Source organism: Nelumbo nucifera, chromosome 1, assembly GCF_055504915.1.
Source record: "Nelumbo nucifera cultivar China Antique chromosome 1, China Antique-T2T, whole genome shotgun sequence".
Lineage (NCBI taxonomy): Eukaryota > Viridiplantae > Streptophyta > Magnoliopsida > Proteales > Nelumbonaceae > Nelumbo > Nelumbo nucifera.
In genome coordinates this window covers 57,451,166-57,466,780 of record NC_142649.1, presented here as the reverse complement: position 1 = coordinate 57,466,780, position 15,615 = coordinate 57,451,166, and the positions used below count along the sequence as shown (strand labels likewise).

Genomic DNA, 15,615 nt, shown 5'->3' with positions numbered 1-15,615 from the left:
AACTAATGAAAAGATTAATAATTATTGATATTTACTGAAAATTTTCAATATTTGAAAATTAATTTATTATTATTATTATTATTATATGAAATTAGTTATATATTATTATTTTATGAAATTGATAAACTTGAAAATTTTAGTAGTTTTAGAAAATTATTGATTTCGAAAATTAATTTCAATAATGAAAGTTTATTTATTGATATTTACATTTACATTTATTTTTAGTAATATTAAATATTAAATTGGAAAGTTATTGGGGAATTTTCACTATATTGATAATTTCCATAGCTATTTAGAAAAATGGATAATTTTGGAAAAATATTAAATTGGAGAATTTAAATAATTTCCATAATTATTGGCAGTTTACATTGGTTTTTTGTATTTATTAGGAAATTTTAATTTAGTGATTTCAATAAACTGATTTCATGTTTTTTGTAATTTATCTTAGTGAAAGTTAATTTAAAAAATCTAACTTACTAAAGTTTATTGATATTTTCATTAATTAATTATTCATAAATTCATTTTTTAAATTAATTTATTCATATCAATAAAAAGAGTATTTTATTAATTTAGTTTTACAAATCCTCTGCAAAGTGTCAACTGATTGATTGTTAAGGTCTCCTGCTGGTTGTAGCAGAGACATAGGATCAAATCCTGCTTGTGCAAGGGTTGGGAGGCTTTATGGGCTTGGGGGATGATCCCCCCTCCTCCCAAACCGGCTGTGTAGCCCCATGGAGAAATACCTTTTATGCAAAAGTACGTTGCAATTTATTGCAGAATTCTGAATTTCACTGTAGACCTATAAAAATTCAAAATATCAAAATCCCCACTCTATACACCAATGCCTGCTTGTGAATTGGCATCAATTCCGAGCTGGCACCTTCCCCAACTTAACTGTGCATTGGACTTAAGAATTCTGACGCAGGGCTTAACTGTCATTCTCCCTAATTTGTAAGCCTTCCTGTACTTTGACCTCTGCCAAGCAAAAAAAAAAAAAAAAATCCTATAACATCTTTCAAATTAATTTACAGTTAATAAAATGAATCAATTTTCTGATTTTCACGTACACCGCACGGGCCCGCTAGTTTATGCATAAATTAAGGTGAGTGGTACTGCACGCCTTTAAACCAATTGCAGTCAGCCATAATGGGTCTATAAAAGCAGCAAAACCACTACCCATTTCCTTCATCTCAAGGTCCGATACCAACTCCTCCAACATCTTCTCATTTCTTATAAGGTCGCTCAGATGGCTGCTCAGGGAAGGGGCAGTGCTACCCAAGCTGCAACCACTGCGGCTTCTCTTCTTCTGCTTTGCCTCCTTGTCCAATTGGACACTACTAGCGCCACTAGCTATGTCGTCGGCGACGACGCCGGTTGGACCTACAATGTCCAAAACTGGCCGGACGGGAAGACGTTCAAGGCCGGTGACACACTGGGTACGTACGTATAGTATAGAAAGAAACTCTTCCTTTGATGATGTATTGTATTCATTTGGCTTCTCCTTCATCTTTCACTTGCATCTACTTTGTGTTACAGTGTTCAGTTACGACCCAATGCTCCATAATGTGGTCGAAGTTGACAACAATGGATACTATAGCTGCATGCCTGCTGTGGGCTCTACGATCTACACAAGTGGGAACGATCAGATCACACTCTCAGAGGGTCCTCACTACTTCATCTGCGGTTTCCCCGGCCACTGTGAAGCAGCCATGAGGATTGCAGTGAATGCTTTTTAGTCAGTTAAGCTTGGCTCAAGGCTTTACTATATATAAAAGCTGTAGTACTACTTAGAAAAGATCATTCCTCCTTGTGTATGCCAAGCTCTAATTAATGTTTCTTTTTATTAGAATTTAACTTGGAACTTTAATTTGGTTATTTCTTTGAGCAATTGGGGTGTTTGTAGCCATGAAAACAAGCAAACTTAGGGGCTCTACTCTACAACAGTTGTTTTGATTTGGGGATTTGCCAGTAGTTGCTCTTTGTTTTTGGCATGAGCTTACCGACCTCCCTCTTTTGGTTTCTTTTGATGAGGGGGTTTGCCGGAAAATGGAAAAAGAAACATGCTTGGTGTGAATGGGGTCATGTATTCTGCATTTCCAAGGTTCCAATCCCAATCCAAATTCTTTGTATGAGTTGGGCTTGAGTTTTTGGGTTTGGGTAGAATCAGGTTGTCAGAACCGGGTCCAACCTAACCCTATTTTACATATTTATAACATCATATACACCCTAAACTATATTTGGTTATTTTATCATCCTATTCATAAATTGGCCACAAAACCCAGTAAAAAGATGAGCCTAGCCTCAATTGTATTGGATTAACCTCAGGTTGGGCCAATGTGGGTAAATTTGGGCTTGACCTTAGGTTGGGTGAGGCCCATATCTGAGGTTTTGAGTCGTAGTATTGACTTATTACATACTGGCTGAAATGGCTCAACTGAATGATTTATTATTTATTGCATAAAATAATTAAATAATAAAATATTCAAGGGTTTAGTAATCAACCATATTTCAGCTTCAGCCATTAAATAACTTGCAACCTCCTGAATGACTTAACGAAAAGACAAAGAAGCCATCCAATTCAGCCATTTCATCTGTTGTGCATAGTAAATGATCCCTAAGTTGTTTAGTGAGTGATGAGGCACAAGGCGACCAGTAAAATGACTAGAAAAGACTTTACAATTTTGAGAACTTTTACTTTATTAATTTCTCTCCGAAACGTTTTCTTCTTTTTCTCTCATGAAAATGTAAACTTGGATTTGGTTTGGTTTCTCTCATAGATAAATTTTGTATTCTTTACTTAAGGTATCTGGTTGTAATGGGTACAAACACAAATTTCAAGACTGAAATGTCTTTTTTTACATTGATAAACTTTGAATTCCAAGTTTGCATCCATTTATTGGAAACAAACTTTGCTCCATTTTGCATGTAAACATGTGACAAAAACAAATTAATTTACTGTTATTTTAAGTATAGAAATGTATTCTTTCCAAATGCCTGAAAAACTAAATTAGAGTGCAAATTCATTTTGGTTTAGTATTTGCATTATTACCAAACGCAGACATGTATACACCTTTAGATGGCAACCGTTCTGGATTGTTTGATAACCTTCCAATTTCAGGTTGAAACGCTTTCATCGCGTCAGTGTCTCAAAGGCAATTAACATTAACATTCCAAAAACGGGCAGATTCAACCTGAAATACGAACACCACATATTGCATGCACCGGGTTTCACAAATATAGAGGGTGTTGGAATCTTAGAGTATTCCCACTCATTTGTCGTATGTGGCAATGCTTTAAAAACAGACCCGGAACAGGAACCATTCTGGCCACCGGTTTCCGGGTTGATGGTTCGACTATCCAGTTTGAACGAATGGCCCATTCTGACAAAAAGATTTCAAATTTAAAAAAAAAAATTAAAATAAAAACAACCAAAAACTGTTAAATGAGTCAATAGTTAGACCACCTGGGTCAATGGACCACTGACCAATTAAACGGTTTTAATCCAAGAACCAGGTTTGGGGTAAAACGGAACTGGTTGCTTAGACCATTCCCAGGCCGAATGGTCCGACCGTCCAGGTCAACAGAGGTTTGAAAACATTGCTATGTGGCGTCTAATGGCTAAATGGCTATTAGATGCTTTGAAACAACAACGAAATTTTCATGTCAAAAAATCTCTATTTCTGATATAACTTGAAACACCATAGCACCAAACACCTGGTTTGTTTTCTCATCTCCCTCTTCAACAAGTCAATACCCACATAATTATTGTGTTTTCACTATTTTCATAACTTGAAAACAGTGAAAACCCATATTTCTGTTTTCATTTTTAGGTGCTGCAAAATATATTGCTCTATCAACAAGTAAGCTCCAGGACGGTAAGTGAAATTGGAGCCATGTAAGGCTGAGTTAGTTCCTGCAAGGCTGCAACAGAAGCCAAAAGATGAAAAGATTACAGGAACAATTACTAATTGTAGTAATGACAACGTCCGGGAGAAGAAGAATCTCCGAAATGACTATTCCTCTTCAACCTAAGGATTTCAAATCCACTCAAATTGATGGTCTCTCTTTCAAAATCCATGCATTCTTGCACTTGAATTCTATGAATCCATTCCAATAATGGCCCAAGTATCAATATGGATTCATTGCCAAGTTAAAACAACTGTTTGGGGGCCTTGCCATATGTCCTAATATCTGAGTTAGTAGTCAGAAATCAAACCGAACCTGATAAAAGAACCCATCACAACTGCTGTAATCACAAAAACTTTATCCAAATACACTCAAATATATATATATATATATATATATATATATATATGTATGTATGTATATATAGTAAAAGAATAAACATTTCTCTTGAATCATAAGTCATCAACTTGAAAGTGTACATGGATCTGGCTATGCCCTGGAAAACCAGGAACACTGCTTTCTCTCTTCCATCTCTCCCTCACCCTGTACACTTCATGCCACATCCCTGCTGCTGCATAAACATTAGAAAGTGTTATATATGTCTCAGAGGCTTGTTGTTTCTTTAAAATTTTGTCAGCCACTCTACTCCCCATCTCCACATTCCCATGCAACCTGCAAGCCCCCAGCAATGCACCCCATATGGTTTCAATAGATGATCCATCAATGACTTCTTCACTCTCAATTTCTTCCAATAGTCCCCAAGCTTCATCAAGTCTCCCAGCTCGGCCTAACAGATCAATCACACAAGTATAGTGATCAGATCCTGGGAGCAATCTGTACTTTTCCTTCATCATTTTGAAGTAGTTAAGTCCTTCTTCAACCAAACCACAATGACTGCAAGCAGTTAGAACAGAAACAAATGTAACCTCAGTGGGTTCAACACCCATCTCCATCATTTGGTGGAAAATCTCAAGGGCCTGAAACCCAAATCCATGAATGGCATAGCCTGTGAGCATTGATGTCCATGAAACTACATTCCTCTCCATCATCCGGTTAAACACTCTTTGTGCATAACTCAGACTACCTGACTTCGAGTACATGTCCACTAGAGATGTTCCAACAACCACGTTATTTACATCAGCATTGACTACTGTTCGGATCAATTTAGCATGTATTTGTTTTCCCAGCTCCAATACTGACAGAAGACTACAGGCTTCCAAAGAAGTCGTAAAAGTAAAGCAGTTTCCTTGCACAACAAGACCATCTTTGTTGGTATACATCTTAGCTAGTAACCATAGGGCTTCGTGTGGACAGCCATACTGCACATATCCTGATATGATTGTTGTCCATGAGATTACATCTCTCTCAGGCATTTCCTCAAAACATCTTCTAGCATTTTCAAGCATACCATTGAGTATGTAACCTGCTATCATTGAATTCCAATGAGAAACATGCCGGTCAGGCAACAAACTATCAAAAACTTGTTGAGCTTCTTTTACACTATAACATTTGCAGTACATGTTGATCAGAGCACTTCCAACAATTGCAATACCCTCCTCTGAGGGGGAATTCTGGGGGAAATTAAGCAACGTAATGATAAGACCATGAATCTGCCTTCCAACTCTAAGCAATGAGAGGCTTGCACAAGCAGTCAAAATGGGCACGACTACAGTACAATCTACAGCTGCAATTTCAATAAAATTATCATGACAAGAAACATAATACATGGCATCATGGTATCTTTCATTTAAGACATACCCTCTGATCATTACAAGCCTCGAAGTAGCATTCTCTTCTCTTCCTTTTAGAACTCTCTCAGCGCAAGAAACTTGGCCACACCGAAAGTACATGTTGCAGATTGCATCCTTGCAATCAGACTCATATCCGGTACGAACTAGATAAGCATGAACTTGCGCGCCAAAAGTAAAATCATTAATCCCAACACAGGCTGCCAAAACAGTTGCAACTGCAAACTCATCAGGTTTATGAAATTCAAGACATTTCATCCTATAGAAAAGTTGCAACCCATGAGCTTCCATTCCACCGTGCAAATACCCGGCAATCATCGCATTCCAGGAGATTACATTTCTAACCGACATTTCATCGAACAACTTACTTGCACAGTCGATAATGCCGCATTTTGCATACATATCCAATAAAGCGGTCTCAACAACAATATTGGGTATAAACCCAGCTTTTTTCACAGATGCATGAATACATTTGCCCAAGTGGAGGTAGTAACTTGGGGCAGAACCACAAGCTCGAGCGGCAGTAGCATAGATGAAATGATTGGGTTGAATTGGATGAGTTTGAAGTTTCATTTGAGCAAAGAGTTGGAGAGCTTTGTGTGAATTGCCTAATCGAGTATAAACTGAAATGATGGAGCTCCATAGCACAGTATCTTTGAAATAAACCTGATCGAACAGTCGCTGCGCGTAACATAGTGAGTCTGGCATGTAGGAAGTAGCGTATGCGTTGAGCAACCGAGTCGCTACTATTGGGTTGGTGTCGATGCCGAGCTTAATGAACCGGGCATGCGTGTTCATTCATGCTCTCTCTCTCTCTCTCTCTCTCTCTCTCTCTCTTGCTTCACTTCACCGAACACGTTTTTCGCTTTATGGCTTTTTAAAAAAACTCCAAACACCCTGTGTAAGGTTTTGTTCTTGAACCAAAATTGTACCTCAATGCCAAATGAATTGTTTTGGCTTTCCAAAAGAAGCTGCAAAGGAAATGAATAAGCTTAAGGCTGCGTTTGGAGGGAGTGTAAATACCGATTCAGTGCATTATGCACCCCGGTCCACAATTGCATGCGTTTGGAGATATTGTAAAAACACCCCTAAGATCGATGTAAAATTGCAAAGAGGTCAAGATTTACACCGATCTTGGGGTGAAAACTTCTTTGATTTTTTCGAGGTAAAGCTTCACACCCTTCTTTCATCGAGGGAAATAGGCGAGGAGTTTACCCTCATCCACTAGAATGATGCGGTCGTTGGCGACTTTCGAGCGTTTGAGATCTGAGATTCCGAGCATTCGAGCTATTTTTCCATTCAAGTTGTTGGCGGCTTCTACATTCTATCTGAGTGTTTGAGCATTTTTTCATATGAACCAGTAAAATAGATGCTAACGTTGATCTAGTTTTCTTTTTTTTTTTTTGTAGTTTTTCTCTTATTTGAAGCTTCTTCAACCTCGTCATTTCCAGGACCTTCTTAGACCGCCTGAAAGTAAGAAATAGAATGTTCTTCACCTATTCAACATTTTCAAATTTGTAGTTCTAATAGATTTGGGCAGTATCTTGTAGTAACATTTTCAGATCTTTACCTTTGTACAGAGCTATTCAACATTTCCCCTGTATTTTGTATTACGTTTGAATTTATAACATCCTTAGATATCTTCTTAGCTGATGATCTTTTTTATTTTTATTTTACATTTTCAGTTTGCATAATTTTTTCCCCTTTGGGTGAATTAAATTAGGTCATAATCTCTATTAACATTTGAATGGTATGCAGCTTTGAAGATGATTCATTCTTCTGTCTAACTCATGGATTAGGCGTATTCTCTTTGCTTTTGTTTATATAGTCATTGTATTTCTAAGATAAGCTCCATTTCTTTGAGTATTTTGTTCTTCCCTAGAAGATTGTAAATCACCACCTCTAAGTCACTTTCAATTCATAAAATCTGGCTGTTGATTTCTATGTACAGTAATGTTGCTTCCTACTTCTATTTCTAGTGTCAATTCTTTTAGCTTTAGTAAAGAGGAACTCAAACTGCTTCAATTTTATGAGAATGTCATAATACAATTCCAGAGCTTAGTCTGTTCAGCCATTTACTAAGGAAGCTAAATTGGCTTCTTGAGTGAACCCAGATCAGTTAAAACCGGTTGTTGGTGTGATTAGTCATGGATAATGGATGTTGACTTTAACCCACACCAACCATAGCAAATTAAATGAATTAAAGAGCACTGATTTGCACCTTTCTGGGCACCAATTCTTTGGTTTGACCTCAACCAGAACCAGCAACCCATGGACCTTAAGTGCTAATTTCATTGAGGGATTGTCTAAGCTGCCTGATACTTTTCTTGCCCTAGCTAGTCTAGAGTAGAGTCAAGTGCTACCAATCTAAGGGTTTCCTTTCTAAACTTTGCCTTGTAATCTTGTCCCCTTAGAGTGCCTATTTTGCTTGCAATCATGCATTAGCCTTCACTAACAAGTTCATACCTCCTCAGCAAACTCTACCTTACATGGATCTAACCCCAAATTCTTCTACTTCAGTAGTGTGTAGGTGGGGAAAGTTAAGGGTGGGATAAATAGGTGATTCAAATATTATAAATGCTAACAGATATAGAAAATGAGAAAGCCATCTTTCAACTTGAGAATTTTAAAGCTTATATTAATATTGAATAATGGACAAGACATCTTCAAACCACTACCTCAAATCAATAACTAGGCCTAGGAGTGATATTTTGTTCTTGCTAAAAATAAAACTAAAACAAAAAGCATTTGATTTCATTTGAAAATTTGGATCAAATACAAATGTTTTTTGTGTTTATTCATTCTATCCAAGCTTTTCAAGTGGAATATGAATCTGTTGAAAATTTGGATTCCCTTTGCTTTTCTTCTCTATGCCATCTGATGAAGGGTGATTTGGCACGACCTAACAGGAAGGAGACATGTAGGTGCGATTCGATCGAAGGATGACAGCTCAGCTAGACAAGCCCAGTTCACAACATTCGTAGTTCGGGTATTCCACCACCTCGACCAAAACCCGCCTCGGCGTAGAGGCACCTCAGCACCCAATCCAGTTAAGGACTGAAGAATCGAAGTTTCAGCTCAGAGCTAATAAGCCTAAGCGTTGCATAACCGACTCCAAAGGCCTCCCCAACAGATCCCGAATCTCTTGAGGTCACGATGAGCCAACAGATCCCGAATTTCCCGAAGATCACGATAAGAACTTATCCCGGTTCCGCCAAAATCGGAGGTAGACGATAAACCTTATCAACGTACTGCTCTCCTTCAAAAGCGGAACCAACCTTATCTCCATAGCCCGTAGGTCCTGGAGCTATTTCGTAAAGCCCACGACTACCCCAGTATATAAAGTCTCGAAACCTCAAGGCAAAGGTACGCGTGATTACTCTACTCACTAGCACTCAAGCTTTCAAGCATTCAGTTCACATTCATAGCATAATTATTGACTTAAGCATCGGAGCGACCTCGCTGGGTTAGCTACCCCAGGTTCTTTGATACTTTGTTTTGCAGATCGATCCAGTTCGTCATCTATTTGGAGTTCGGATCACCCTCCAGCTAGGAGTAGTCGGCTCGTCATCCATCCGTCTGTGGGAAACGATCGAAAGGTCATCCCTATCTCTTTGTAGTTTCAAGCTTAACTTCAACCTTAATGGCATCCTCCAACCACATCGGAAAAAGTGTCGAGATGAATGTCATTGGGGGCAAGCCCAGCAACCAACCTTCCCCCAAGCTCCTACGGTGCGCATCGGCTAGTTCATCGTTTCGCTTACAGCATCTGGAGTCTCATCATTGTCCGCACCACCGAGCACCACACAAGTGAGTGCCCCACTTCCCCTAGTGGTAAGCGCAACTTTCTTTGAGCCCTCTGTGGTTCCCCCCAGAATCGGGCATTCCTAGTTTCATGACCTCATTCAGTGTGTCTGGGCTATTTAGATCCAGATGCAGCAGGTCCAACAGTTTCAACAATATTATTTCTACTAGTAGTATCAACACCAGTTCCATCCACTATAGCCAAACCAGCAGCCGGTTTCACCTTGGCACCTAGGTCCCCATCATAGTTAGAACCCAAATCGGCTCGGCACTAACCAGAACATCAGCCGATCTCCCCATTGGGGCAAAGAGACCTCACAAGTACCAATTCCTCTCAGGAGTCAGGTCTCGCCCCGTGGGATGAGAGACGGTCAACACACTTTGCCTCCACTACTTTGCAGGTCATCCCCTTTGTCTCCCGAGCTCTTGGCAACTCCAATGCCAAAAGATTTCAAGATGCCCTCATTAGACAAGTATGATGGGTCGTTCGACCCTAATGACCATGTGGACTCTTTCCAATCTCAAATGCACCTAGTTAGGGATGACAAGTCTTGCATGTGTGTAGCCTTCTTTACTACATTTAAGGGGGTAGTTTGAACTTGGTACCAGAACCTCATGCCGAGCTCAATCAAAAGTTGGTCGCAGTTCACCGACTTTTTCACTGCACACTTCATTTTTAGCAAAAAGTGTCTGAAGTCGCAGGAAAGCCTTCTCAATGTGGTTCAGAGGGAAGGAGAATCAACCAAAAGCTATATCAAGCGCTTCAATGATACTTACTTGCAAATACCAGACCTCGACCCAGTAGTACAACTTACTGCAACCAAGAAAGGAATCACACACAAGGAGTTTAAGTGGCATGTGGTAGCTAACAAACCAAAGGACATCACCGAGTTCCTTAAGTTAGCAGATCAGTTCATCGGTACTGAGGAGGAGATCAATCAAAAGGTCGACAACCCACCGTTGGAAAAGAGGAAGAGAGAGAATGAAGGAATGAGCAATGGCGAACAGAAGAGAAAGAAAAGCAAGTCCCCAAGTAGGGGAAGAAACAACTCCAGAAGTCGGTCCCCCTCTCGAACTTGCAAATCAAGTCGACGCTCCAGGACCCCACCTGTGGAGAGGATGAACTACACACATTTGAATGCTAAGAGAGGAGAGATCCTAATGGCCATTAAGGACTCCTCCTTCGTCAAATGGCTACCCAGACTAAGGGGAGACCTTGCAACGAGGAACCCGAACGTTTATTGCCATTTTCATCGAGATCACGAGCACAACACAAATAACTGCAGGAATCTTCATGACGAGATTGAGGAACTCATCTGACGCGGATACCTCAAGAACTTCATCTTACGAGAAGAAAGGGGACAAATAGATCGGCCGGCAGGCAGACTGACAGGGGACCAGAGGAGGAATGCCCCCGAGGCTAGCAGGCAGAATGAGCAACCACCGCGATAGTTTCCAAAGGAAAGACCGATCCGCGGGATACTTAACATGATTACCGACGGGTCCATTATCGCGGAGTGTACATCAGCAGTCGGGAGGACCTCGGTCCACGAGCTAGAGAATGAAGAGGAAAATCCGCCAAAGCGACCTCGGCTTGAAGAATTGATATATTTCATTGAGGATGATGCACGTGAGATCCAGTATTCTCATGACGATGCCCTGGTAGTGAAGCTGCGAGTTAACGACTTCGAGGTAAAGCGGATATTGGTAGACTCAGGCAGCTCATAGATATACTCTTCAAGGAGACTTTTGATAAATTACAGTTACAGTAGAGCGACTTGAGACCGGAAAATACTCCTTTGGTAGGGTTCAGCGGTGAGGAAATCAGATCTCTTAGGTGAATCACAGAACCTGTAGAAGCTAGCACGTGGCCAAACATTGTGCGATTTGAGCACACCTTCCTGGTAGTCGCGGCTCCCTCCCCCTACAACGCCATAATAGGTCGGCCCATCATGCATGTTCTACGCGCGGTAGTATCCACTTACTATTTAGCGATGAAGTTCCCAACTGATTATGGGGTGGGATTTGTGTGAGGTGACCAGCTCGAATCGTGCAAATGCTACGTAGCTGCTCTTAAATGAAAAGCAAAGCTAGTAGAGGATGTTGAGCTCGAGCGACCTGCAGAGTATACCGACGAGTGAGCTGCCCCGATAGAGGAGATGGTCCACATACTGGTCTCTCTTGATGAATCAGCCAAGACTCTCTAGATCGGTGCCTCGGTTGACGAACCACTTCGCTCCCAACTAGTAAGTTTCTTACTTGAAAACTTAGATGTTTTTGCTTGGTCCACAACAGAAATGTCTAGAATTGATTCAAAAATTATAACTAACAAATTGAATACCGACCCTTTAGTCAAGCTAGTAAGGCAGAAGAAGCGCAACCTCGCCCCGGAACGTTGGAAGGTAGTCGATGAAGAGGTTGGGAAGCTCCTCGTGGCAGACTTCATCAGGGAAGTCCATTACCCGAGTTGGGTGGCTAATTCGATTCTAGTGAAAAAGGCCAATGGCAAGTGGTGCATGTGTGTCAATTACACCGACCTAAACAGAGCCTGCCTAAAAGATTGCTTCCCGCTACTCAAGATCGACCACCTAGTGGACGTGACCTTAGGGCATGAGTTGCTGAGCTTCCTGGACGCCTATTCCGGTTACAATCAGATTAGGATGGATCCTGTTGACGAAGAGAAGATCGTCTTCATAACTGAACTCGGGTTATACTGTTACAAGGTCATGCCCTTCGGATTAAAAAATGCTGGGGCAACCTTTCAGCGCCATGTAAATAAGATTTTTGAGCTGTTAATTGGCAATAAAATAGAGTGCTATGTTGATGATATGGTCGTGAAGACCCAATTTTCAGATTTTTTTTGAATGATTTAAAAAGTGTTTTTCAAATTTTACGAAGATATAACATGAAGTTAAATCCAAATAAGTGCGTCTTCGGAGTCACTTCGGGTAAATTTCTAGGCTATATAGTCAACCGACGTGCCATCGAGGCCAACCCGGATAAAATAAAAGTCATTCTAGATATGAGACCACCCTAGAAACTAAAAGAAGTTCAGAGGCTGACTGGTCGGGTAGCCGCCCTGAGCCGCTTCATGTCCAAGTCGACAGATTGGTGCCTACCCTTTTTTAAAGCGATAAAAAAGAGTAAGGACTTTGAATGGATTGAAAAATGCCAGCTCGCCTTTGACGAGCTAAAAAGATACTTAGGTACCGTCCCAGTTTTAACCCGACCTGAAGAAGGGAACGTGTTAAAGCTATACCTCTCTGCGAGCAACGAGGTGGTTAGTTTGGTACTAATCAAAGAAGTAGATTGGGTCCAACGACTCATCTACTATGTTAGCAAAATTTTGCAAGATGTAGAAACCAGGTATCCGGAGATCGAGAAATTGGCATACGCACTAATCATAGCAGCCCGAAAGCTTCACTCGTACTTATAGGCCCACACTATCGTTGTTCTCACCAACCCTTGAGGTAGATCCTATTCAAACCCGAGGTATTTGGGAGATTGACGAAGTGGTCCATCGAACTGAGCAAATACGATATCTAGTATGAGACTCGGTCAACAATCAAAGTTCAAGTCTTTGCTGATTTTGTAGCAGAATGCATGTTCAGCACAGTGACCCCCGAGTTGGCCGAGCTCGATCACATGACGGGAGCTTCAACTAATGCGGCGCCGGTCCAGTCAGAGTGGAACCAACCTAGGATGAGGAGCCCTGGATCTTCCACGTCAATGGCTCGTCTAACCAGTAGGGAAGCGGTGCAGGACTAATACTGTATGGCCCAAGCGAGGTGAAGCTTGAATATGCTCTCTGATTTGGATTCAAGGCATCAAACAACGAGGCGGAATACGAAGCATTGGTTGCCGAGTTAACCTTAGCAAGGGAAATGAAGGCCAAGCACCTCATTGTATGCAGTGACTCACAACTAGTGGTTAACCAAGTCACTAGTGAGTATGAAGCTCGTGGCCCCACTATGGCAGCTTATTTGGCCAAAGTCAGAGAGATCCTACGCAACTTCGTCTCCTACTTCATCAGATAGATTTCGAGCTCCGAGAGCACTGAGGCTGATGCCTTGTCACGACTAGCCAGCACGAGCAGCAACACCATGCAAATTGTGTACATAGAGGATCTACCTCGGCCCATCATTCTCGGGGGGGGGGAGGGGGGGGGGGGGCAGAAGAGGTTGCTCCTGTATCACAAGCAGAACTGAGATGGATTGATCCACTCTTGAGTTATCTGCTCCACGGGACCCTACATATAGAACGTAACGCAACCCAAAGGGTACAACGCCAGTCAGCTAAATATGTCCTCATAGACAGACATCTGTATAGGAGGTCTTTCAGACTCCCTTACCTGTGCTGCTTGCGACCTTCAGAAGTTGAGAATGTACTTCACGACACCCATGAAGGCTTATGCGGTAGACACTTGGGGAGTAGAGCTCTCGCACAGAAAGTGCTAAGGCAAGGCTATTACTGGCCCACAATGAAGGTAGATGCACTCAAGCTCGTCAAAAAATGTGACAAGTGCTAGAGGCATGCCAACATTCACCATCAACCTGCTGCTGATCTGAAATACCTCACTAGCCCGTGGCTTTTTGCACAGTGGGGAATCGACATCCTTGGTCCTTTCCCCCCAACAACAGGACAAAGGAGGTTCTTGGTTGTAGCAGTAGATTACTTTACGAAGTGGGTGGAAGCCGAACCCTCGGTAACGATCACAACCCGTAACGTACAGAACTTCTTCTAGAAAAACATAGTATGTCGCTTCGGACTACCTCGGGTGCTGATATCTGACAATGGGAAACAATTCGAAGATATTAAGTTTCAAAACTAGTGTGCTAAAATGGGGATTCAACAGAATTTTACCTCGGTGACACACCCCAGGCGAATGGGCAAGCAGAAGTAACTAACAGAGCGATACTTCGTGGACTGAAAGCTCGCTTAGCTCGAGCCAAGGGGTTGTGGGTGGACGAACTACTATTAAAACCGCCACAGGTGAAACCCCTTTCAACCTCACTCATGGCACAGAAGCGATGATCCCGACGAAAATCGAGGTGCCCACACTACGATTGGAGGCTTACGATAAGGAAACGAACGATGACGAGCTCCATACCAACCTAGACCTGATAGAAGAGGTACGAGACTTGGCTTACATTCGAACCGCAGCTTACCAACAAAGAGTAGCTCAGTACTATAACACCCGGGTCAGAAAATGACACTTCCGCGTCGGCAACCTGGTTCTTTGGAAAGTTATGGTACCTGAAACCAGCGTTGGCAAGCTCGGACCGAATTGGGAAGGTCCATACCAAGTAAAACGGGTATTTGGGGAAGGCATGTATGAGCTCGAAACTTTAAAAGGGAAGCAGGTACAACGAGCATGGAATATTAATAACCTAAGAAGGTACTACTCGTGAACTTGCAACCAAAGGCAAAATTTTCTCAATTTTATGTGACCACCGAACTGGTCGAAAAAGATGACAGACTAGAGAGAGGACTGCAAGTCACTCCCAAAAGCCTATGGGCTATGGTGCCGAGCTGACAGAAGACCTCGACACCGAGACAAGTCCTAGTCGCCTCTTCGGCATAGGTAGACAAGTCCTAGTCGCCTCTTCGGCATAGGCAGACAAGTCTTAGTCGCCTCCTCGGCATAGGCAGACAAGTCCTAGTCGCCTCTTCGACATAGGCAAACAAGTCCTAGTCGCCTCTTCGGCATAGGCGGACGAGTCTTAATCGCCTATGAGGCATAGACAGCTCGGGTGCAAACCCTATGGTGACTAATTCACCTTGATGTACAACAATGAAAGGTTAATCCCACATGGAGCCAAGCTCGTTAGCTCGACATTTAGGGATAACCGACACTTAGACAAATAAGTGACCCAGGCATAGACAGGTCGGGTATGTACCTTACAGTGTCTGATTGTCCTAGCATGTAGTGGCAATTATATCATTCCATGTAGTGTCGAGCTCACCAGCTCGGAAACAACCTATACTTAGGAAAAAATCACTCTTATTTGGTTTAATTCGCCAGCTCGGGAGTAATTTACACTTAGAAATTTTTTTGCACATGAAGATTGCCAAAACACTTATATTCCATTGATGTAGAACTGAGTAAAAAAAAAAGAAAAAAAACTACTATAACCGAGCTCGGAGGCCCGGGATG

The 15,615-nt window shown here is 41.7% G+C and overlaps 2 protein-coding genes across 2 annotated transcripts; one reads left to right on the top strand and one right to left on the bottom strand.

Annotated features, from left to right (window-relative positions):
* Positions 1–1,181: 1,181 nt before the first annotated feature.
* On the top strand, positions 1,182–2,189 carry LOC104585812 (basic blue protein-like). Its single transcript, XM_010242812.2, has 2 exons — positions 1,182–1,436; positions 1,537–2,189. The coding sequence occupies exons 1-2, from the start codon at positions 1,247–1,249 to the stop codon at positions 1,734–1,736; spliced, it is 390 nt and encodes a 129-aa protein (XP_010241114.1). The 5' UTR covers positions 1,182–1,246; the 3' UTR covers positions 1,737–2,189.
* A 2,033-nt stretch (positions 2,190–4,222) lies between these two features.
* On the bottom strand, positions 4,223–6,591 carry LOC104585811 (pentatricopeptide repeat-containing protein At2g13600-like). Its single transcript, XM_010242811.3, has one exon. It carries the CDS (start codon positions 6,450–6,452, stop codon positions 4,359–4,361), a length of 2,094 nt encoding a protein of 697 aa, XP_010241113.1. The 5' UTR covers positions 6,453–6,591; the 3' UTR covers positions 4,223–4,358.
* Positions 6,592–15,615: the final 9,024 nt, after the last annotated feature.